Source organism: Chenopodium quinoa, unplaced genomic scaffold (genome assembly GCF_001683475.1).
Source record: "Chenopodium quinoa cultivar QQ74 unplaced genomic scaffold, ASM168347v1, whole genome shotgun sequence".
Classification (NCBI taxonomy): Eukaryota; Viridiplantae; Streptophyta; class Magnoliopsida; order Caryophyllales; family Amaranthaceae; genus Chenopodium; species Chenopodium quinoa.
In genome coordinates this window covers 3,987,573-4,011,444 of record NW_018745454.1, presented here as the reverse complement: position 1 = coordinate 4,011,444, position 23,872 = coordinate 3,987,573, and the positions used below count along the sequence as shown (strand labels likewise).

At 33.6% G+C, this 23,872-nt stretch overlaps 4 protein-coding genes across 5 annotated transcripts; 2 read left to right on the top strand and 2 right to left on the bottom strand.

The window, feature by feature from the left end:
- Window positions 1-908: 908 nt before the first annotated feature.
- Window positions 909-4,898, top strand: LOC110713885. The gene is made up of 3 exons (XM_021892321.1): window positions 909-1,056; window positions 2,167-3,097; window positions 4,179-4,898. The coding sequence occupies exons 2-3, from the start codon at window positions 2,178-2,180 to the stop codon at window positions 4,642-4,644; spliced, it is 1,386 nt and encodes a 461-aa protein (XP_021748013.1). The 5' UTR covers window positions 909-1,056; window positions 2,167-2,177; the 3' UTR covers window positions 4,645-4,898.
- Window positions 4,899-6,021: 1,123 nt separating this feature from the next.
- On the bottom strand, window positions 6,022-8,013 carry LOC110714495. 2 transcript variants are annotated; one of them, XM_021893024.1, is made up of 3 exons: window positions 7,108-8,013; window positions 6,782-7,017; window positions 6,022-6,706 (listed from the first exon to the last, which is right to left on the bottom strand). In XM_021893024.1, the coding sequence occupies exons 1-3, from the start codon at window positions 7,199-7,201 to the stop codon at window positions 6,125-6,127; spliced, it is 912 nt and encodes a 303-aa protein (XP_021748716.1). In that variant the 5' UTR covers window positions 7,202-8,013; the 3' UTR covers window positions 6,022-6,124. The 2 variants fall into 2 exon arrangements, with proteins under 2 accessions (XP_021748716.1, XP_021748717.1); XM_021893025.1 differs by having other exon boundaries at window positions 6,782-7,191; window positions 7,664-8,013.
- An 820-nt stretch (window positions 8,014-8,833) lies between these two features.
- LOC110714445 lies at window positions 8,834-12,595 on the top strand. Its single transcript, XM_021892959.1, has 3 exons — window positions 8,834-9,055; window positions 11,306-11,388; window positions 12,301-12,595. Exons 1-3 carry the CDS (start codon window positions 8,977-8,979, stop codon window positions 12,331-12,333), a joined length of 195 nt encoding a protein of 64 aa, XP_021748651.1. The 5' UTR covers window positions 8,834-8,976; the 3' UTR covers window positions 12,334-12,595.
- Window positions 12,596-15,000: 2,405 nt separating this feature from the next.
- On the bottom strand, window positions 15,001-19,965 carry LOC110714029 (uncharacterized protein At4g00950-like). The gene is made up of 2 exons (XM_021892489.1): window positions 18,902-19,965; window positions 15,001-15,506 (listed from the first exon to the last, which is right to left on the bottom strand). The coding sequence occupies exons 1-2, from the start codon at window positions 19,616-19,618 to the stop codon at window positions 15,429-15,431; spliced, it is 795 nt and encodes a 264-aa protein (XP_021748181.1). The 5' UTR covers window positions 19,619-19,965; the 3' UTR covers window positions 15,001-15,428.
- Between the last annotated feature and the right edge of the window lie 3,907 nt (window positions 19,966-23,872).

Here is a 23,872-nt window from a genome sequence, read left to right as displayed (position 1 = left end):
CACAAGCTTACACATGATATCCTTATTCCTTCCCTTGGCTCATCTCATCATTGATCAGATTTTCTTTGGTTTTACATTCCTATTTCTTTATTATTCAACTTTTATTTATATATTTTTGGTGGATGCAATAATGTTGATTTTTTAAATCAGCAAAAGTAGTCAAGAATCCATCCTCACCATTAGTAATTAGGAGGACCCATTTTCATATAAAACTATAAACGACATTTTGCAGACATCACTTTATTTTAATCCGACATGTCAATTAGGCTAAATAATACGGAGTAATTGGTGTTGTTTGATTGTACAAAAATAATATGTGAATTTGAAAATAGGAAATTTGTTTGGTAGATCATAATGAGTGAAATGTGAAAACTGCAAATTTATGGGAATATTAGTAAACACCAAATTAACACAAGTTTACTTAATTTTTAGGAAATTTGATGTGGGATTTAATTTCCCATGAAATACAAGGTCTTTGTAGAAAATTAATTCTTATGTCAACCAAACATTAGTAAATTTATTTACATTTTGAGATAGACTAAGAAATTACACTTTGCAGTCAAAATAATCATTTTTAAAAAGTCAAATTAAAATAAGTGTAATACATTTCATCGGGTTTTAATCTATTATCAAAATTTAATTATAAGTCAAAATATAATTTAGCTTTAAAAAATCGTATATAAAATAATAAAGTATAGTAAAAATAAGGTGAATTAAACCTGACCTAATTATAAAATACTACTATGTGCAATTTTACACCTTGAGGAGTTACCAAGTTTTTGTCTTACGAGGACGGTCTAACAATAAATAATTATAAATTTTAACCTTTTCCTTTTTTGTCAAATGCGTTGTCGTTTTGCTTCTTACAAAATACTCATCTAATACGTAATTAATCCAGTAATACTTAATCAAGAAAAACAAACAGAGTGTAAAAGATAACTGCAAAAACAAACCAACAACAACAACAATTCAATTCAACAGATCAAAGCTTACATCGGAGGAGAGAGAAAACCATCGACTACTTTCTGTTCTTCATCAACCCTTTTTAATTCTCACGTAATTTTCTCTATTCATTTTTTTTTCTTCACTCCACTTTCTCAATTTATTTTTCTACATTTTTTTTTTTTGATTTTCATCTTTTTAAAGTCGATGATTGATTACAACTACCTGTGTAAGATTAATTTTTAATTGAAATTTTCCGGGTTTTGATTTTGTATTTGTTTTTGAGCTTTTTCTTTTGCTAGTGAAGCATAATTTTACCATTAATAGATTCCGGAAGATTCATTTGGATGCAGAATCATTTTGTCCTTTTGTGAAAAAATTTGTATTTAGTGCTTATAATCTTCAATTTCGTGTTAAAATTGATCTGTTGATACTTAATTTGTGCGAACTAATGATTCATGATTCCATATTTATGAACAATAATAATTGTTTTTTGTCGAGCATGTTACTATTACTGGATATTTAGTCATACATGAATATTGATCCATTACTTTTGTTTATGACATTTAATGGAATTTATTTAGCATCATAATTGATTGGAAATCATGAGCTTAATAAGTAAGATTAGGAGTAAAAACAAGAAAAGGATTTGATGTTTTTGGTGGGAAGTTGTGAATTACTGTACGGATCTGATTATTTATTTTTATGGATTTCTTTGATTTTACTCATGACACTTTACATTTGGAGTTTGAATAAACTTGTATGTAGTATGGTTATGTTACACTTATATCAAATCGAATCCCGGCTACATCATTGCCCTTGTGCTCCCTATACACCCAATCCCTGTAAAAAAAAAAAGTTTAGTAAGGTGTGAGTGGTTATTGTGTTTTTTTGGTGTTCACAGCATGAAGTACTGAATGTGTTGTTTTCGATTTGAATTTCTTATTTTTTGTATTTGATTTATGTGTTTGTTTCATATGATGATTCCAGAGTCCAGACTCTTAGTAGCTGTATTGATCTTGAGATAAAGCCATGGCTTTATGAACTGGAATGATTTATAAATTATGTGATCATATTGGTTGTAGGAGGTCAGACTGTGTATATTTGGACTGTGTTTTCATCGAAGCCTTAATACTGGGATTCTTTTTGTATGCTATTTGACTGCATTGCTTCTTATTTTTGCAAAATGTAATGGAGGTCTTGATTTATTTTTTGCCCTTGTAGTAAGATGACTGATGGCTGCTGCAGAAGCAAGAGCAGTTTGGCAAAGAACAGCTAACCGTTACTTTGTCCAAGAAGATGCTAAAAGAGCTCCCAAATTAGCTTGTTGTCAATCTTCAAACTCATCTTCCAAACTAGTGGATGCAGGACCTGCTAATGCTACTGATGCCCCGGATCATCGAACTATAGGTCGTATGCCTTTTGATAGGACACCTTCGTATAGTAATTTGCCTCCTGATGCAAAATGGTGGCTTCAAATGCAACCAGATAATGGGCATCACACGGGCCTTAACTTTCAGCAATTTCACTCTAGGACAGCTGATGTGGAAACCTCTTCACCTGTTAATATGAGTAAAGATTTGCCAGTCAGAGAGATTGCAACTATGGAGGATGAAAGTATACAGAATGTTGTTTACAAAGACCTGGAGTCTTTTTTCGACGTGAAGAAAAATCCTGAATCAATATTGGATGAATTGAATGCTGTTGATAGTAATAAGGTGGATCAAGATTATCTTGATGTAAAGAACATGACAGACTACTATGAGTTTCTGGAAATGGAGATGGTTGGTAGCTCCGTTTCTAAACAAATCAGTGACTTATCTTCAAACACAGATTCTTCTTGGATAGGTGGCGAGAAGGTTCCTTGGTGGCGTGTTTCAGATGGGGAGGAATTAGCCTCGTTTGTGGCGCATAAGTCCCTTCATCATGTTGAGAATTGTGATCTTCCTCCCCCTCAAAAAACGTGTGTGAGAAGAGAGCTTTCTAAACAGGCCAAATCTTTTGACCATGATGAGCTTTATATGTCCTCTTTAGAGTGCGAGGCTCGAAGTGATGTCATTTCCAGTCCATCTTCTATCAGGTCACAGAAAATAGATTGGTCTGCAGTACAAGGAGGACTATCCCAGAATGAAAACAAAGCTTCTGGACCTAACAGGTAACATGAAAACTCTAGTTGTGTTGTTGCATGGTAGGATATGTGCCTATTTGTGGGTTTTTCTGCAACAAACTGTGCTACTTGTTTAGATCTCTTTAGCCTTCCTTGTGGTTATTCTAGCTGTTATATACGAAGTATATTTTATTTTCCTATATTGCTGTCTTCTAACTTGGTTCTAATACTACTTGTAGTACAATTTTATTTTAATCCAAGAATTATTCTAGAGGTTTGTGCCTTTTGAAACTCTCAAGTCTCAAAGTAGCAATGGTAGGATGGGACAAGTGTGTGGATCTATTTGTTCAATATAAGCTTCATGTAACACAGCAGGACCATAAATTTCTTCAATTAGGTATCCTAATGTCTTAATAGCACAATTCCTTACAGTAGTCAGTAGCCTGTGGCCTTTCGGAAATGATAGACTTGCTGAAACCCCTAGGATTTAGCATCGAGACAGAGAGAGCTATGAAACTGTTCATGTTTGGATAATGTATACTACAGCCATCGAATCCAATTCTACTACTCGCATTTTCTGTTTCAGATAGTGCTATACTTTGCTGATTGATAGAGCCAAATTTAAAAGTGTGGTGCAGTATAGCAGTAAACAGTATATTTATAATCCGTCTCAATGTTGAAAAGGTTATTTGTGCTTATAGATTGAATTGTGACATCTGAAGTATACTTTGTATTAAATATATAACTTTCTCCCATAGAAAAAAATATGTCTCTGTGCTGTGCTCTTATGGTTCCAGGATTTAGCAAAAGAATTGTCCTCTTATTATTGGAATGTTTTCCTTCGAAACTTTTTCAGTGTGGCAGTCATTTGGATTACTGCCTGGTTTATACTGTAAACTTTTATAGAATTTCTGCTGTTCTGCATCTTTTTCCTCCTTTTGTAATAGGTCTTCCATATAGGGTAGTGATGTAGATGAAATTTGATTTCGGGTGCCACTCCCGAAGATTTTACCAGTTAGGCTAGTTGGCATATCCAGTCCTTATTCCTCATTTATTGTTCTGTGATTTGGACTTTATTAAGTTCTGTTAACTTATTCATGTTGGCTCTTCTATAATTTCTAATTCCCAGAACATGTAGTGATATGCAAGAAGAGGGAAAGATTTTAGATAATGACCCTAGCAAAGCTAAGCTATTGGAAGCACTTTGCCATTCTCAAACTCGTGCAAGGGAAGCGGAGAAGGCGGCAAAAGAAGCATACACCGAGAAAGAACACATTCTCAAGCTTTTTTTTCGACAAGCTTCCCAGCTCTTTGCTTATAAGCAGTGGTTTAAAATACTACAATTGGAAAATCACCTCCTACAGACCGAGGGTGACTCTTCACCTCCCACAGGATTCCCTGATTTACTTCCTTGGATGCCCCACAATCCCCGGAAAAAACTACATAAAAGCTGGCAGAAGGCAAAGCGGCATAGGAGAGGCTCACAAGAAAACGACATTGGTAAATACGCTGTTGCATTTGCTGTAGGCTTCACTCTTGTTAGCGCCGGGCTGATTCTGGGATGGACAGTTGGTTGGTTGCTACCTGCATTTTAGGTGAGTAATACCTTGTTTTGAAGGTTGAAGACGCAGAGCAGTAAGATTAGGCTTCTTTCAGTATTAAACTGGTAATTTGCTTAGGTTTTTTAGCAGTTTGGAGAATCTTCTTATGATGGATCTCTCTGGTTTCGTGTAAATACTTAGTCGTATGTGTAATATATATGTATAAATGTAAATACAGAATGTTAAAACAGACACCCACTCTGTTACAACTTTCTTCATTTTAAGGTATGTACGATTTCTTTATTTCATGTTATGTGCAATTTCTTGTTTATATAGTGCCTTGTGAAGTTAAATCTGGAGAAATTATTATGTTAACTCAATGACTCGGCCTTTAACCCCCATATTTGAGAGAGGCTTGCATTGTCCATTTAGAATTTTTGGACAAGCGCAACCCTATTTTAATTATCATTGTTACTAAAGTGATGATCTACTAATTAAAAATACTTGGTAAGTAATTAAGGCCCTGTTTGGTAATTAGCTGGTAGCTGATTGTATTAGCTGGTTATAATAGCTGGTTTGACTAGCTGGTTATAGTAGCTGGATTGACTAGCTGGTTATGATTAGCTGATTGTATAAAAATGTTTGATAAATAGCTGTTAATTGTTAACTGTTTTAGTGTATTTAAGAAATAAAAAGCTAATTGTACAATAAGCTAATTTTAAAAAGCTCTTATAATGAGCTTTTTCTAAAAGAGCTTTTTGAGCCTAAAAAGCTCTTTTAATAAGCTATATACCAAACACCCAAATTAGCTTTTTTAATTGGTCAAACATCTAATTGGACAAAATAAGCTAAAAGCTTTTTACCAAATACACCCGAAGTATGAACACATTTCTTTGTTGGTACAAGTGTTAATTGTTTTTACCCGAAGTAAAATGTCTACAGCTAGAGTTACTCCGCATCTCCACCCCCAGAACTGGTAACGATTAAGCCAAATTGAGGGCAGTAAATTTGCCAAATTTTTAGGAGCAATAAAGTATACTAACGTAAGAGGTTTGGAAAATAGAAAAACATTCCTTTCAAAAATCCTACAAAGTGGAACCCCAAACTCACAAACTATTGTCGAGAGAATGCCTGCGATCTAAGTGACAACTCAAAGTGGGAAGTGCAAACCGCTCTTCCATAGTTTACCATTATCTCAACTCGCCACTCATTAGTTTTTTGCTATAGGATTATCCATTGCAAGGCCTAGGACTTGAGTCCCACATCGGCCCCCATAACCGATGTGGGGTTTGTATAAGACGATAAGCTCTCCTCCATTTATGCTAGCTTTTGGGGAGGCTCTCAAATATAGTAATAACTTGAACAGGACTGTCAACTATTTTAAGCTTACAGAATTTGCAAAGAAGATTAGTACTCTACTAGTTTCATGTCCATAAATGCATTATTACAACTTCACTGAGTTTTAAGTTTTTTTTTGGACAACATTCTTTTTATTATTATTATTTTTAATATATATATATATATTTCAGAAAGTTTATGTCGACGCTGTGGAGGAAGATCCAGTCTGCAATCCCTGCATGACCATCTGATTAGCCTCAGCCTCGAGCTCATCATACTTGGCCTTCACCAAAGGCCAAGAATCCTCCAAACCTGTTGCTGAGAATGCCTTCTTCATATTGTCAACAGCATCATTTAGACCGCAATCAAAGGCCTCAATCCCATTTGAAATCTTGAAGTCTTCATAAGCTTGGGTTTGCTTCCAAGCCTCAATAACCTCCTCCTGAGAGAGCATGTTCCTCCCATCAGATGCGCTAACCTGATCTCGTGCTTCAACCAGCTCTTGTTCTGTCGCATTGAGCTTCCTCTGGAGGTAGCTACTGAAGGTAAAGGCATACTTATGCATTTTCTTCTCATTGGCTATCTCGGCCTCCTTAGCCTCGATAGCTTCCCTGTGCTTTGTGCTAGCCAAACTCAAGTCGGACTGCACCCTATGCAAATCTTGCTTCAACTTGTGGCAATCATTCCTCACTTGGTTAAGCTCCGCACGAAGGCCCAAAGTTTCTTGCAGAGAGCCCTTCTTGAAACGCTCTCCTAAAACTGTCATAGACACTCCAAACTGTACAAAGTGAAGTAATTAGCAAACATAATAGCTTTCTAGAAAGCAAAGTCCAATCAAAGAGCCGAGGATTACCTTTGTATAAGCATCATACATGGCATCTACTGCAGCCTGTCCTGCCTCATCGAAGTAAGCATCATCCGCTTGGGAGTAAAGCTGGTTAGTCAGGTCATGCACCTTGGGAGCCCTATCAGTCCATTTAAGGGCCAAGAACGCAGATGGAGGCGAGGAATCACCTCTCTCTTTCCGGGGACGTTTGCCCTTGGATTTCTCACACCCACTGCTAGAAGCATGGCGGTTACGGGAGAAAACTGAAGGTGAATCCCGAGAATACGAGATAAGCATTGGTTAAAGAGATTGACATAACAATGAACCAACACAGATCAAGAAGCAACCCTTACCGTAGGAGGGGTTGAAACCATCAACTCCCTCTCTTGCAACAATTTCATACTTAGTTTCTCGTTTTAACTTGTTGGAAACAATATCTACACACATCGACAAGCAGATAAGTTAAAAGGCACATGTTCATTCCATATACACATACATTGATACATTAACACAAACTAAAATGAATCAACCACTTCTCACATTTAAATTACAACAAGAATATGTGATAAATCGTGATGGCTAACAAATGCAATTTACAAATATATTCTCCCTGCACTTATACTTATTGTGGTAGGAAATAATCCCATCATTCCACACAATAATTTTAGATAAAAAGGCTGTGTTTTTGTGCTAACAGATTAAGTATTTTTAGAATAAAACCCTTGAAAAGTAATAATTTCAAACAAAACTAGCTACAATTATTATATCATACAGAAATCCAACAACAAAGAAAATTATATGAATTTGTAAGATTGATTAAGCTTACAAAATTGCAGGAAACCATTAATTCATGAAACCTAGGCTACGGTGAACATGAAATTCCGAAAAATAAAAGATTTATGACCTGACCTGAGAGAGCTCAGAGAGAAGAATAGTGGAATACGAAATGCAAGTGTTGAGTAAACGATAAGCGATCTAACTCCATCCAGTACCTTCTCGGTATCGGAAGTCTGGAATCCCTGTGTTGCTGGATTTGGAGCTGCGCAAAGATGGCGCACAGGTGGAGGGTTTTTCGATTTTATTTTATTTTATTAACTACAGTAGTTACTAGTTAGAGTTCCTCTCCCGTTTCTAGTGATGTGGGATCAATTCTCATTACAAATCTTTGTCAACAAAATTTGATATTTTTTATTAACTCTCTAACACACAAAATACCCTAAAGAAAAACGAACAACAAAACTATCGACTCCACCACCCGAGACAACAAAGAGATGTGAGATCAATTCTCACTTATTCTGGTGTTAGTTTTCAAAATTATTATTTTTTAATATATTTAACCAAACAGACCCTTAACATTGAAAGTTGAAGATTTCAAAGCCTTCTTTATAAGAGGTTGATACCTCACTAGTAGATGCCTTTTGGAGTTTTGGATAGGAATTATGTGTTGTACAAAAATCAAATTAGGGCAGGGCTAAGTTTAAAAAGAACAATATCTTGTGGACTCGTGTTAACCTGGGAAGTCAAGCCCTTGAATCTCATACGACATGTCGTCATTCGTCTACAAGCCCAATCATGACTAAAGATGAAAATACCCTTCTTAAAGGTTAAGTAGCCCAATCATGACTATAGATTAAAATTACCCTTTCTCAAAAGTCAAGTATATTACAATCCTCCTCATTATCTTTGATCACCCACAATTGTTCTTTTATGAATTTACCCATAATCTATTAGCCACTTTTTTGTTAAATAAAAGAATAGATAAAATGACAAAGGTATCCCATTGATTAGATAAAATGACAAAAATATCTCATTTAGTAGCTAAAACGACTCTATTACCCTTTGATTTGTAAATTAGTTTGATGAGTTTTTATTATAATTAATTTTTATTTTATAATAAGATCAATGAATTGATTCACGAGCTTTTCAAACCCTCGTTAAGGGCTCAAGCCCGAATCAAGCCACCATGATTTGAGCTTTGACCAAATTTTGACCAAGCCAAGCTCGAACTATTCACCTTAAGTGAAACAATTAAAAAAAACTATAAAAGAATTAAAAAGGCTAGGCTAATAGATGGAAATCAAAAGCCCAAGTTCGAACCAAATAAGCAAATAGGTGAATCAATTTGGTCCGTTTGGTAGCCACCATTAACGCACCCAAATTCCGAACTCACAAAAACACACCTAAAGAAAGAAAGAGAGAGAAAAAAGTGAGAAGTCGGAGAAATGGGAGTAATGCAGAAACTCAGGATGTTCGTCGCTGAAGAACCAGTCGTCGCTGCTTCTTGCATTATTGGTGGCATTGGTATTTTTTTTCCCTCTTTCTAAACCCTAATTTTTATTTCCCGATTCAATTTCGTTTATCTTTAACTTTGATCAGCCTGTTATTTGTTACTAGATTTCCAATTCATTGTCTGATTGATCTAATAATTAGCCATATCCCTAAATTTATTGATTGCCATGCGACTTCTGGTAGTATTATGTAATTGGATCATTTGCTCAAATTAGCATCTTAAACTTAGGAATTCCTAAATTTTGGTTTCAGGATTTTCAATGTATTTGTACAAATGGAGCTATTTAGGACGACTTTCCTACAAGTTGTTTGTAGTTTAGATAGGATTTTGTTGGCGTAAATTTGTTTAGCTTTAACTTATGTGATGCTGAGCCATTTCAGACTTGATTTGTAGGAATTTTATCAGATGCTATAAGATTTTGAGCTCAACATGGTATCCCATTAATTTCTTTTCCTCGTCTTTAACGGACTTAATTGTTAAGGAGTAATTGTTTACGGTCTAGGTTGGATTGTTATCAGCATTTTAGGTATCTCAGGAAGGAAGTTAAGGTCTTTAGCTATCAGTTTGTCAGAGTATCTTAGGATGTTGGCATTCAGTCTAATTAAGGTTTTGAGGTGAGAACTAAAATCTGTGTAATATAAAATGTTTCAGTAATAAAGGGGGCATTTGGTACGAATAATGGAAACGGAATGGAAAGGAAATAAATAAGAGGGGGGAAATGAATCATTTAACTATTACAGTACCTTTTTATTTGTTTGGTTTAACCATAGAAAGAAATTAGTTAATCTTTACTCCCTTTGTTTGTGTTTGAGGAGGGTAAGAGTATTTGTACCCCAAGTTTTTGAGAGGTGACAAATGAGAGGTAACCATTACCCTTAGGTAATGATAATTGTTACTGAACCTTCTAACCAAACACTTGGTAACGGTATTGGTTTAATCGAATCCATTTTCAATCTAAAAAATACACAAACCAAACATGTTCTAAGTGTTTTCCATGCAATTTTGATTGTGTTCTTTGGCGAATATGAAAGTTTTTTTTGACTTGTTTTAGGACTTTGGAACACTGATTGTGCCAATATGATTATGATATTGGCTGGATGGTCTTAGACGCTTTGGTTTGATGGAAAGCACTTTCATTGAAAATTGACTTTTCGAAGACAAGTGAAAACATGAGCAAGGAAAAATGTGTCTTCCCTTCCTTAGAAAAGGAAAATATTGTCTGATTTCGTGCAAACCAAACAAAAGAAGATGGGAAATGGGAAAATGTTTTTCTCTCAACCTAACAATCTTTTGAAGAAAATTAAATAGTGTAAAACTGACATGATATAAGGACATTAAGGAGAATAGCTTAATAGATATGCAACTCAGGCCGTAAAAAACGGTTAATGTGCTGTGAATTTGACACTATTGTGTACCCTTGCTATTGGTGTATTTATCTATTCTGGCAAAACAATTCAATTGTGTTAGAAATTAAGATTTGGTGCCAGAGTCCATATTCTATAACAATACAGTGGTATGTGCTTTGGTTTTTTTAGTGTTAGACCATCAACTTTATGATTACTTTTTACTCTTTGTCTCGTATCAGTAGTTTTGAAAAGGATTGAAAGCTCAAACATGTTTTAGTTTAATGACAATCTACCACAGTAAGTTAGAATTGCAAAGAGATTTTTTTTTTTCTTTCATGATTCACACTGCAGAATACTTTTTAAATGCTTACTTGTATGATATTCAAATGCAAATGTATAACACTGTGGTTGTATAAGATTTGGAGAGATAGGTAGTGTAAAATGAGTGACATAAGTTTTTCTTTCACCTTTTGGATGTGGATTGTGAGGAGGCTTACTATGGCTATTGAAACACACCACAAATTCATTGGTGTGCCCAGTGTTTGAATAAGTGCGCCTAGGTGCTGAGGTGCAAGGCAATTAAAGGTATGCGCTTAATATGGTGAGGGCGAGGCTTTTTGTTTAGGCTCACAAAAAGCGTATGAGGCACACCAAGAGTGCACAAGGCGCACCTGAGCCAAACTTCAGCCAAATTTTTTTAACTGGCCAAATAGTGCGCTTCACTTCAAAGAGGTGTGCTGAGGCATGCCTTTGGCGCAGCCCTCTCGCTTCAATGCGCCTTGAGCTTTTTTATACATTGGGTGTGCCTGGCTTCTTAACAGTTAGAATTTTATAAGCTGTAATAACTTGATCTTCAATAGTTTAGGCTTATCGACAATTGTGTTCTCACTGTTATTTTCTGGTCTTACTCTTCAGGGCTTTTCCTTCCAGCTGTGGTGAGGCCTATGTTGGATTCTAGGAAAGCAGCCAACCAAGTACCTCCGCCCCCTTTGAATGATGTAAGTGTCTTATGTGTTCTCATGCTAATTCTTGCTCCATGTTACAAACAATACCAAGCTCTTCCTTTTCTATAGATCACAATATATTCTTCTGTAGAAGTTTACCTTTTGGATATGTTCCCTTCATTGTGGAGCCTATTGTTTGATTTTTTAATTTTGTTTTGGCACTTTCCTGATTGCAATATTAAATCAAGTTTTAGTTAAACGCTGATCACAATGTGTCATGTTTGTTCCATTGTCAGCTCGTGTGGTAGCCAGCTTTATATAGCGGTAATGAGAATGAGTTCTAACTTCTAAGTGTAATTGGGAAAGCAAAGTGACATCCTTTATTTATTTTTAAAGTTAACATCCTCATCCCCAAACTTTTTTTTTTTCCCCGTAATTGTCCATTACGTCCTAATACTACCCCCCAAGCAGTAACTGGTGGCAATGAAAATTTTGTAAGAAAAAGAGTTAACTCGGGGTAAGCTATCATTGCCATGGGAATGGACATTATTTTTCTTACAAATTTATATACCAATTCATACCCATTAGTCTATTACCACAATGTATGGTACTATCCTAATGGTTTTTAAGATTGTATTGATTCTTTGGTTTTAAGATATAGAGAGTTTTCTCGATATAATATATATAAAATAATATCCTGGATGTACCTAGGTGAAACTGAATGTGTAATGGAATTCAAATTACTCCTTGCCTTCTGCCTAGCACTTTTTTAAAGATGGTGGGATAGTTTCTTTGTTGATTTATAGGTCTCGGTCTGTTCCACAGAGTAAGCTTATACAGAGTACTTTGTTCTGGGTAACTGGATGCTCAAATTAGCTGTGCACCTGCTTCACAGTTCACACTCTTTTATCTGATGTGTTTATGGATTATCGCTTACACGATAATATTTATCATCTGGATTTGTAGGTTGTTGCTGGTGTTGTTGGTAGAAAAGAATGAAGCAGATCATGGATGTGAGTCTTGATTTTTCTTGAAGCTCTCTTGTCTTCTTTTAATGTGAGATACATTCTCATAGGAAATAAGCCATTTTTTGTATGAGCTAGATATACTGTTTTTCATGTTTCTCCATTTTGATTGTACTTAAATATGTTTACCTAAGCTTCGGATCTGAAATTCATGGTGTGTGTGTTTTGCACTCCATATTTTCACTATTTTGATCCATTACCTCACAAGATTAATGAAGAACTCCGTTACATACTTACATGCCATTTCAAATGCTAATTTTTCCAGTGCTGATTTAATTAGTGTTCCCTCATCAAACTACCATCAACCGTGAGAACTTTGAGAGTACTAACCTTTAATTAGCTTAATTCTGAGAAAATATTACATTAACACTTTCCAAAATGATAAATTAGCTCTGTTCTATAGTTAGCTGCAATACCTTGCCAGAAAATGCCGTAGTAGCTAGCTCAAGGATAATATAAGCTCTGTGCTATAGTCAGCAAGCATATGTTGAAGATAAATAATTTATTGAGGCTTTCTTGTACAATTCTCATGAGCCGAGATTGTGAGCAAAGTTTGTTGACCCAGACATACATTAGGAACTATGGGAGAATGTAGGTTACTTATTCAGCCATCTGCCATCCAATTTTGGTGATACAAGGGATTTTAAAATAAGACAAGAGACATGTATGCCTCCTTACAATGGGTGGAAGCGATTATACATATATACTAGGTTATGTTGTTATCGATTTGTACAAGGTGTAGCCTGTAGGAACCTTCTAAAATGCGTAAAACCTCTATTGCTATCGTTTTCTTCCTCAACCTCCCAAGTCCCAACTATAGAAGACTAGTGAACTCCACTATAGGCAGTTAGTACAGTAACTTAGAATGCCAATGCCACTAGTTTTTGCGCAGCTTCAGTGCTTTTTTGACTAAGACAAATAATGACAGAAGTCAATGCAAGTTTGTCAATAATGCCAATAGGCTTTTTTTTTTTTTTTTTTTTTTTTTTTTTTTTTTTTTTTTTTTTTTTTGAGAATGCCAATAGGCTCAATATAGGACTTTTTGTGATTTATTTTAGTGATGTTGGTGATAGGAATGAGATGCTCTTCTCCACTGTTTCTTATTATAATGGGAAGATTGGTGCAGTTATATTCTATCTCCTCCATAACAGCACTAAACAAACATGGTAATGGGAACTGTGCAGCAAAAACTTTTAGTCAAGATAAGAAAATTATACAAAGCAAAGACTAAGAACTTAAAGAGAGCGTAAAAAGTGTTACGGGATTGTAAGTATAATATGGAGTATTCCACATTTACTTTAATATGGGTCGGAGGGAGTAATTAGTAATAGCATTAACATTAGCAATCTAGCAGTTAGTAGTAAATTCTTTGTGAAGGTTTTGTGTTGGCTTAGCAGTTTGGTAAGTACATATATGCCATTTTCTATTTGAAACCAAATTATGATAACTAGTCGTTGGGTAAGTAGCAGCTTGATCAGTGTATTTCAATGCAGTTGCTTTTATTTGTTAGTCAATGTCATCAATTAATCATATTTAAGAGAGAGAAAAGAGAGAAAATGTGGTTGCAATCTGAATATTGTCGCAAATACATTGATTGTTTTTTCTTTTGGAAGTTACAGGCCGTTAAAGAAGTTATTCGTCTTTGTTGTCCTGTAATTGACCTGGTTTAATTGAGCTACAGTACATGTAATGGATTTGCTTTTATTGCTGCATTTAATCAAACTTTTGCAATTGATATGAACAATATTATAACTTAAATTGACTCCATGTATAGTTGCGATTTTAAGATAAAGTATGTAGTTGGCCGCTTAGATTTGAGAAGAAATCAAGAAATTCAATGATTTATTAAGATTGTATTAATGCATAACCTGCCTATTTGTTGTCAAAGAGAAGATGAACATTCAAGTTGGTGATATCAGAGAATAACAATTTATTTACTGATAGATGAGTAAAAGCATCATCTGTATACCTTGTCTAATTATAGAAAGTTAGCGTCTGCATTAACTGCCTGCTATTCAAAGGTACTGTTGAGATGATGTTTATGGTGGTTTGACTTGGTAGAATTAGAGGAAAGTTATGGTTTTGGGAACGAATGCAGTTCGAGTTGTCTAGTTTGGCAGTTGTTCGTCTTTGTTTTCTGGTTTGTTTTACAAAATTTGTAGGATGAGTAACTTGACATATGACTAAGATTTGTTTTGATTCTTGTTTATCTCTTTCGTTCTCAAGTGTCCTTGAATTGAGGAAATTGATACCAATGACATTTCCTTATGATCTTACTTTCTGGTGATTTTTTCATCCAAGACGTCGTGTGGTTTAAGTTGGCACTTAAAGAGATACCTGCTACTGTCATTTTCATGTTTATTGCAAGATTTATGAACATAGATACTAAGTAGTAGACTCTTAGCAAGGTCCCATATTCTAAACGCCCTACCAAATTGTTTCTTTTAGGTTCATAAGGAGCCGCATAGCCAGTGGTGGTGTTAATGCGACTTAATCCAAACACCTTACCAACTAAACTATGTTCGCAATCCTATTATACCTAATTCGGGAATGTAAATAGTAGGATTTAGTTATGCTATTTTGTTAATACTGCTAGAATGATAAGAGCTAACATTAAGCTAGAATAAAGAGAGCTCGGAAATTTAGCTAAAATTTCAACTTCGTGATATCTCCTTATTGAGGTAACCAGAACAGGATGTTCAAATTTCAGACTACTAAACTTCTTATACAGTACTAATTTACAAGTACCAGTAAAATTTTATACAAGTTGAAACGCAAATCAAGCATAACATGTAATAACATACTCCGTACTCAGTAGCTTCTAAGAGTTCTAACTGTATGTTCTCCAATACTATCACAAACACTGCAGAAAATGATAAAATTTTGGTGTTTACAGCCTTGAATATTCGACAATTCGAGTCGTTTTCATCAAAGGGAGCGAAAAAGAGAGATCGCGAGAGAGCTTTAATAAGAAGAGGGGTATGGAGCAGATGGTTTTGTCACAGGCATTTGGGTTGGTGGCAAACCGATAGAGACTTGTTACTGCCAAAAGATGGAGATGTGTTGGTTTTACCAGGCATCTTTCTTCCACTTCGTACTCCTCCTGGGGCTCGGTATTACTTGCTTGAAAGCCCCATATATAGCAGCCTGCACCATTTTAAGAGTTTCTCACTTTTCAGTACATTTATTAATACACAGTATATTCAGCTTTTTAATTAAAACATTGAGTAGTATGCTTTACTAACATATACTCAATTTACTACGTATATTTATCTATCCAGAGGAGGGCTTCTTAATGTTAACTTTCTTGTCTGAATATATTTTCTTGTATATTCTCAATTAGTATATGATTGAAGCATATTTCTATCACTTTCTAACTCAGTAAACTATACACTTTCTCATAATTACTCTTGCCAAAGAACTCTTAATGAAAATCTCCATTTTTTTAATTACTTAATTAATACTCTTGGTTGAACCTTCGATTTTACCCTTAATATGACAAGGGTTTGATCCTCATTAGGTTCTCAGTACTCTCTAACTTTTATTAGAGGTATTCTCTCTTTTGTTTATTTTTTTGTGTTAAAAGTAACATCAAAGAAAATATCTAGAATGGATATTTTAAAAATTGTTGTTCTTGATATGACATATTTATAGATTTAAGTGCAAGAAAATAGAGGTAGATCTTCAATAATGACAAAACAGAAACATCATTAAGGCCTACTCATGAGTGATTATAGAGTATGATTAGAATTAAGGCATAATAATAAATTTAGTAGTTGTAACCTAAAACAAAATCAATAGGCTCTAAAATAATCTATTGAGTGTGACAGTGTGATGATGTTATTGTAGGACCATTAATATGGACCCTATGCTCCAATTTGGTGCTACATCACACAAATCGACGTATCCTTTTTTAGCTCCCTAGGAAAAGTCATACTAGGAGACTAACCAAGGCAATATTAGCAACCTTTCTTGGATTAATACTAATCACCTTAAATCAATGCTTGCACATGATATTTGCCAAAGACAAGATTGATGACCCTACAATATATTTAGTAGGTGGCAAAGAATAATAATTTATGCACTTGTTTAATCGAGTTTTACAAATTATATGAGAAATAATCACGAGGATGATAACTGACTCTTAAAGATGAACAAAAACATCCAATCTCCAAAATATATCTTGATATTACTCACATATGCAAAGATGTAATGAGAGTTATCAACTTATCATACTACGGAGTATGATACAGAGATTGGACGATTTTACCCATCTTTTAGATAAAGTTGTCCTGATGAGATCTTTGATTACTACTGTACTAATGTAATTCGAGTTTATCAGTAATCAATGCGCCAATTCCTATAAATAGAAAAGATTAAACTGCATTATGAACCCAGCACGTTTAAGGTATGATTTTCTTAAGAATTAGGACCATAAACCAACCTTGATAATGATGGATTGGACAATATAACAAAAATAAGCATATATCCTTACAGTATCTAATGGTGTGGACTGTTTACAATGGCAAGTTTGTTGATTGTCATTTTGTTGGTTGTTTAGATTTCCAAATTGGAAATAGAAAAAAATAGGGGTTGTTAGCAATGACCTCTAAATGAAGCACTGTTATGTGTCTTTATCAAGTGATAATGGACTCTTGAAAGTTTATAATTGTCACTCATTTCTCTTTCTCACTTACTGTGGTAATTAACCACTACCACCCTCCCACCCACCCACCCAATAAGAGAGGTAGTAGTAATCAATGACTTATCTTTCATTAAGGAACATGATATTAATTTACACTTCCTAGGCTCCACATAAATATAATTCTCTTGATATATCTTAGTTTTGGATATAATGAAATGTAACAAAAGGATGCCTTTGTACAATGTTTATACTGATCTCTTGTATCTGGCTGAAATTATGTTACTAATATTACGAGTAAATCATTTACATATGTACTCGTATCCAACACTTGTACAAAATTGACCAACTCTATAAGGATTATGGGTTAATCGGTATAATTATTTCTACTTATCTCTGTGGTTGAATCATTTTATTTGATCTAATTTTGGATGTTCAATCTGATCCTGAATTGTTCCCTGATTTAGTTTGGAGAAACTCTTAACATATATATCAACATAAATGCTAGATATGTTATCGCCTAATGTAGTAAAGGAGTGAGTAAAATTAGTTTGCTATCTGCCTATCTAAAGCAATTGTTACTGTGGTACTATCAACTTGTAATTTATGTCAAAAAATACTACGTAATAAAAATTCCTAGTTATATGCCCCAAAATGGTTGGAAATTATGTGTACTCTAAGTAAGTATTGATGTCCTGATCTTAAGACACAAAAGAAGGGTTGCTAACTCTTTAGAAGGCCAAAACATAAAGCCATAAAGGTCGAGCTTAAATTCAAAATATATCAAACGCACTGCCTTTTCCAATTCAAATAACTTTGGTCCCAAAAATTATACTTTTATGTATATGTAAATGTATTTTTGGCCTATATATATTTCAATTTGATGGTCCAAACTTTAAAGGAGACAGACAGAATATACATTCTGAAACAAAGTTCCATATCAAATACTTACAATTGAATATACTACATTGTTTCCAACAATCTTTATTTATTGTGAGAAGCATGATCTATAACTATAGTCATCCTTTGTGTGTAGTAGGTGTTGAGTGTAATTCAAACACTCTTCACTTAAGGCTGTTTAATTTGAGAAAGTACTTTAACTCTACTCGTTGAAAAAAGTAGTTAGACAACTAATAGAAAGTGAAACATTCTAATAGGCACTCTTATTAATTATACTTAGACTCGGGTTAAAACCACTTTTGGAATCACGCCCCTATTAATGGCCTCACTGTTAGTTAAATAGTCAAACTCGTTTTCTTTAAATTGTTGAGTGTTTGACTAATGAAACCCTTAATATAATGGGCACTTCTATATCTGGTGATTCTGAAGTTCAGCTCTATCATTGAACTCAGAGCAGGTGCCACACATATGGTGGTTAGGAACTTAGGATCCTATACACATCCAATCACCACACTCCCTACTTTCCATCTTTTCTGGCTTTTATCAAGTTTTTGTAAGTTTATGAAATTTCAAAGTCAAGACACTTGTCCCGAATTTCTTCGCAACACTTAACTCTTACACTATTTACGAATTTCATTTAGAAGTTTAGATTATCATCAGTGATTTATATTAAATTTGTCTCACAGTATATTTTTAAACTATTAAATTTTTACTGAGTATAATTTATAATGATTGAAATTGAAAATTGAAAATTGAAAATTTTACACAGACAAACGTTGAAAATGGGAGTGCCTAACAATACAGTAAGATATTTTATCCACTTATCAATTCTAAGACAGAGTATTCCTAGATTATACAGCATGACAAACACATTTCTGACAACTTTGGTAACTCCAATAAATCACAAAAATCAAAATTCTCACCTTTTTTTTTTTAGCCAAATTCATTACTAATTCAAACAAAATCAATTAAAGATTAAAACAAAAACATAAAAACTTACCCAAAAATGAGACTTATTTTGTGATAAACCCAAGAAATTGGTCTTCTTACTATTCATCTTTGAAACCTTAACAAATGTTCCACCACCTTCACCGTTACCGTTACCGTCACAGCCAGTACAAGTACTAGTAGCACCATCATCAACAGAAACCAACGTTGGAAAGACGAAATTACCCTCATCAACAACTTCACTAGTTTTACTATTATTATTACTACTCTTGAAATCCTTTTTTTTCCAAGAACCAAACAATCCCTTATTCTCTCTCCTACTACTCCCACTTCGACTAAGAACAATAGTCCCAAGTAACCCTCTTTCAGGGCTACTTCCTCGACTACCCCACAAACTAAAGGTACCATCAAAAGAGCCTTGTCTTTTCCTAAGAAACCTAAAAGATGAAGATTTTCCGACAGCAGAAGTGAAATTACTATAAGGACCTTCAAGGACAGTAGTAGGGGAGGGTGTTTTGGTAAATTTGGATTCATTGAGTAACCTAGGAGGTAATTCTAAGGACTTAACGGTGTTAGTCACGGTTGACGGAAGAGCGAGTGTAAGACAAGGTAAGGGCTTTCCAGGATGTTCCTCCCATTTGAAGGGTACTGAAGCTGATGTATGTAAGGGTGATGTCAGATTTCCTGAATAACGTTGTTGTTGGTTTTTTAGTGAGTATAAGGGTAGTTTTGGAATTGTTGTGTTTGTTTCTGCTTCTTCAAATTCCATGATTTTTTGAAGAGAGAGATAATACAAAGTAGAGGAAGAAGAAGAAGAGAAGTGAAGAGAAAAGTGAGGGATGAGTTTGTTTGAGTTAGTGTGTATTTTGGGCTGAAGAAAAATGTGAATGTGACATTATATTTGAGAGAAGGTGTTTTTTGTCTTCTTTGACGGGCTTTTAATTCATTGTCCCTTTTTTTCTTTTTGGGAAAGAGGTGGGGAAATTAGGAAATTGTATAACTATTTTAAAGTTGTATAAAAAAAAATAAAAGATTGTATTTGAAAAGTGTTACTTGTATAATTTATGATTTTTGAGGGTGTATTTTTTTTCAAAATGATTCCGCTTTTGTAGAAAGAAACTGTCTTTGAGAATATATCATTGCATTAGTTTCACACTAAAGTTGTTTTAGAAAATATTGTCAAATTTTAATGTGTAGATGGTACTCCCCCGTTTTTTAATATGGAACATGCGTTTTATTTCTCTTGGACATATATGTCTATTGCCCTGCAAATCTTTGACTAATAACATTTTTAACTATCAATCAATAAGTATGGATCATAGTAATCGAAAATTAACAAACTATATTGGTGTTTGTTTGCATACAGTATTACTTCACTCTTGATTTTGGAGGTTTACTATTGATGATAACAATGAAGCATTTTTGATGGAAACGATGAAGCTAAACCCAAAACTGATCTGTTGAGCATGAACATTAAATTATTTATCAAATATTACTGCAAACTAGTTCTTTAACCACGTACAACATGTATTGTTAGGTTAGGTCATATAAAAAGAAGAATAATTAACACTAAAACCTAACAAGTTAATTACAAAGTTAAATCTACTAAACAAGTACTCTAGATCACCAACAACATGAAATGCCTAAATCCAATATAGTAAATTTGGTAAATGACTGAAATTGAAAAATATCATAAGCGTTTAAACAATTCAAAGTTGATCATAATATAACTTTGTTATACTCCGTATATTATTCAGAAAATCAGTGGTATACTGGTATATATGAGCTAGAGAGGGGTGTTGATAATATTGATTCATCTTTATTGTCGGTAAAGTATTGTATAAATAGTCAAAATCAAAGCTACTTTATTAATATTACAAGATAAAAAAAAAAAAAAAAAAAAAAAAAAAAAAAAAAAAAAAGTGGAAAATTTAGTGAGAGCTTAAATGTTGTTTGACGCGTAATTAATTAAAAAGTGAAAATGAGAGCTAACAAAGATTTGGACCAATTTGGTACCCAACATATTCATGCATTTCATTTTTTTCCCACCTTTACTGAAGAAGAAAGCATCGTACTTTTTTTTTTTTTTTTTTTTTGGTTAGAGGTGGTAGCTAAAGCAGTGTATGATTGACCATCATAACTATATATTAATCATCTTGTACTTTCTCTTGTGTAGATGCAAAACAGGATAAACTAAACTTCTAATCGAAAAAGTCAATTGCCTAACAAGTTGGGTTTTTCCGATCACATCGATTAATCAATATATTATCACGACATACACACATTTAATAGGCAATAATAGATAACGGTAATAATGGTGAAGTTATGTTTAGGGTCCGTTCACTTTAACTTAATTTCAGTTCAGTTCAGTTACAATCAATTCAGTTCAGCTCCTAAATTCTTTCTCTCATAAAATATTCAATTCAGTTCAGCTCTTAATTTCCTTCTCTCATAAAATATTCAATTCAGTTCAGTTCAGTTTTGAAAATGTGAACAGACCCTTAATCACTTTTATACTTCCTATTGTAAAACAGTTATCCCGACTCAAATACATAAGAAATATACGGAGTAGCCTTGATTCATAGTTTGTCCCATGTTTCATATAAGTATATCTACGGAGTATTATACTTACAAATATTTCATTTCTGACCTTACAAAATACAAGTATTAGTCAATATTTTGTCCTCCACATACATGTAACGTTAAACTATAGAGGACTTAGAGGTCTATGTTAGTGGTGTATAAAAATACAAGAAGTGTGCATGAAAAACGATAAGGTCCCAAGTCATGACGCTAAAATGACAGACACTTAGTTCTTGAAATGCACGTAATGACGTGCATGTTGTAGACTCACCACTCACCCTTAAGGTCGAGGATGACTTTGGCTAATTAATGTGATTAGGACGGATACAATTTAACTAATTAAATAAATACCAATTATGTTCATGGTTGAGGAATCATAAAACAAACATTTTACAAATTATAAAAATGCAGCAAATGAAAACGGATATTATAACTTGTGAGCTTAAATTTGACTTATACGATAAGTTTAATTCGTGATACACATATATAAAACAAGGATAATACACACACTAGAATTTGTTCAATTTAGACTAATTTTCTTTTGTTGATGGTGGCATTTTATTTTTAAAAAAAAAAAAAAAAAAAAAAAAAAAAACTTCGTATAACAATTTTAATTGTATGTATTTATTGTATATATTTGTAATAATGTCAAATACTACTTGGTATTTAAGTTAGGGGTAACAAAAATCCTTGATTGGTAGGGTCTTGCATGAACTACGCCATACGAAGGAGGAGGGCTAGTAAATACGGAGTAATCCATTTTATAAAACCATTCATATAATGAATTAAATCTGCATGAACCTTATTGATTTGGGTAGGTCAGTTTCCTGACTCTTCCATCCACTTTAGAGTCTTCATTTAATTGAAAAGATTAGTCAATGAATTAATTGACTCACTTTAATTCTTTACAAAAATGAAAAGAATAAAGATAGCCTCCATAATTTAATTTAATTCCTTACTTTTTAATTGATTAAAACAAAGATAAATGGACACAAATGATCTGAATTAATAAGGGGGAGAAAAAAGAGCATATATAATCAATAATCAGTAGAGTACGATTTGATTAAATTAAATGAAAGTTTTGTTCAAGCCCAAGTACATAACTCCAAAAGATTGGGCTACTTTCAAGCCCTCAGTCCACACAATTTACTCTCCTGGCCTTGAACCATCAAAACCATATTAATAGAATAGCTTAAAGAGAGTCCTAATGACCTAATTATCGACAGTGATATATTCAAATTTATACTAGTATATTTTATCTATTTTTAAAAAAAAAATACTGTACGTGTGCTTTATTGTTTTATTGAATTATAATTAAAGATAACTTATACTATATAAATATTTATTTAACGGTTCATCTCATGATTTTGCTACTCCTCCGTCTCTAAATTACATTCCTAATTCTCTCTATTATGTGAGGAATAAATATACTTGTGTTTATATGACTCTTCTCCGACGTGAACACGTGAAAGTGTCGGACAACACCCATATTTTATCATAAAGGTAAGGATCTTTAGCTTTATTACTCCATGTGAAGCAAAGGAGAAGGGATGAACCTTTTGGATTTTGTATGTTTTGCACTTTACATTAGTGATTAGAGTGCTATGCGTTTATAACGTGTGTAGGAATGGATAAAACTACTCAAAAGGCCCAAAGCATCTTTAAGGTAAAGGTATAACCATTGGGTCAACGGGTCATCCAAATATATGGGTTAGGATGGCCCGAGAATGGTCTAATTTCTTATCTTATCTTTTTCTTTTGAAGAATTCATGGATACATACTTCATCTATTCCTGAAAAATTCGTTTTAATATCATTTTTAAACCATTACTTTCTGTTGCTATTTTACCCCTTTTCCCCATACTCTATCCCTTTTTTTTTTTACACTCACCCACTATTTACCCCTTTTATCTTATTTAGTTCACTTCCTCTCTCATACTGACACTTTTTCCATACATTCTTTTTTCCATACATTCCTATAAAACCATCTCCAATGGTGAGACTAATGGTGAGACTCAACTTTGAGTATTGAAATACAAAATGAGTTGTTTTTTTTTTACCTCCAATGGTGATACCCAACCCGCTTTTCAATTTAGCAACTCATGTAAAGTCTAATTTCCCAATGGTAATACGCTCTAAAATATACAAATGTCACTTTCATTTATGGCCCATCAAATCTATTTTTTTTTTAATATCAAATATTATAAAATTAAAAAATAATAATAAAAAAAGGTAAACTTAAATAAGTTACAAAATATATTAGACTATTGACAAGGACCCACAATTTTTTGTCAAATGAGACTCAAAGTTGAGTATCTAAATTTAACAACTTTCTTTTGGAGTTGCTAAGTTTAGATACCAATTTATTGATATACATTGCAAAATATTCTCTTCTAAAAATATTTACTTGAGTCTTATCATTGGAGAGGGTCTAAGTAAAG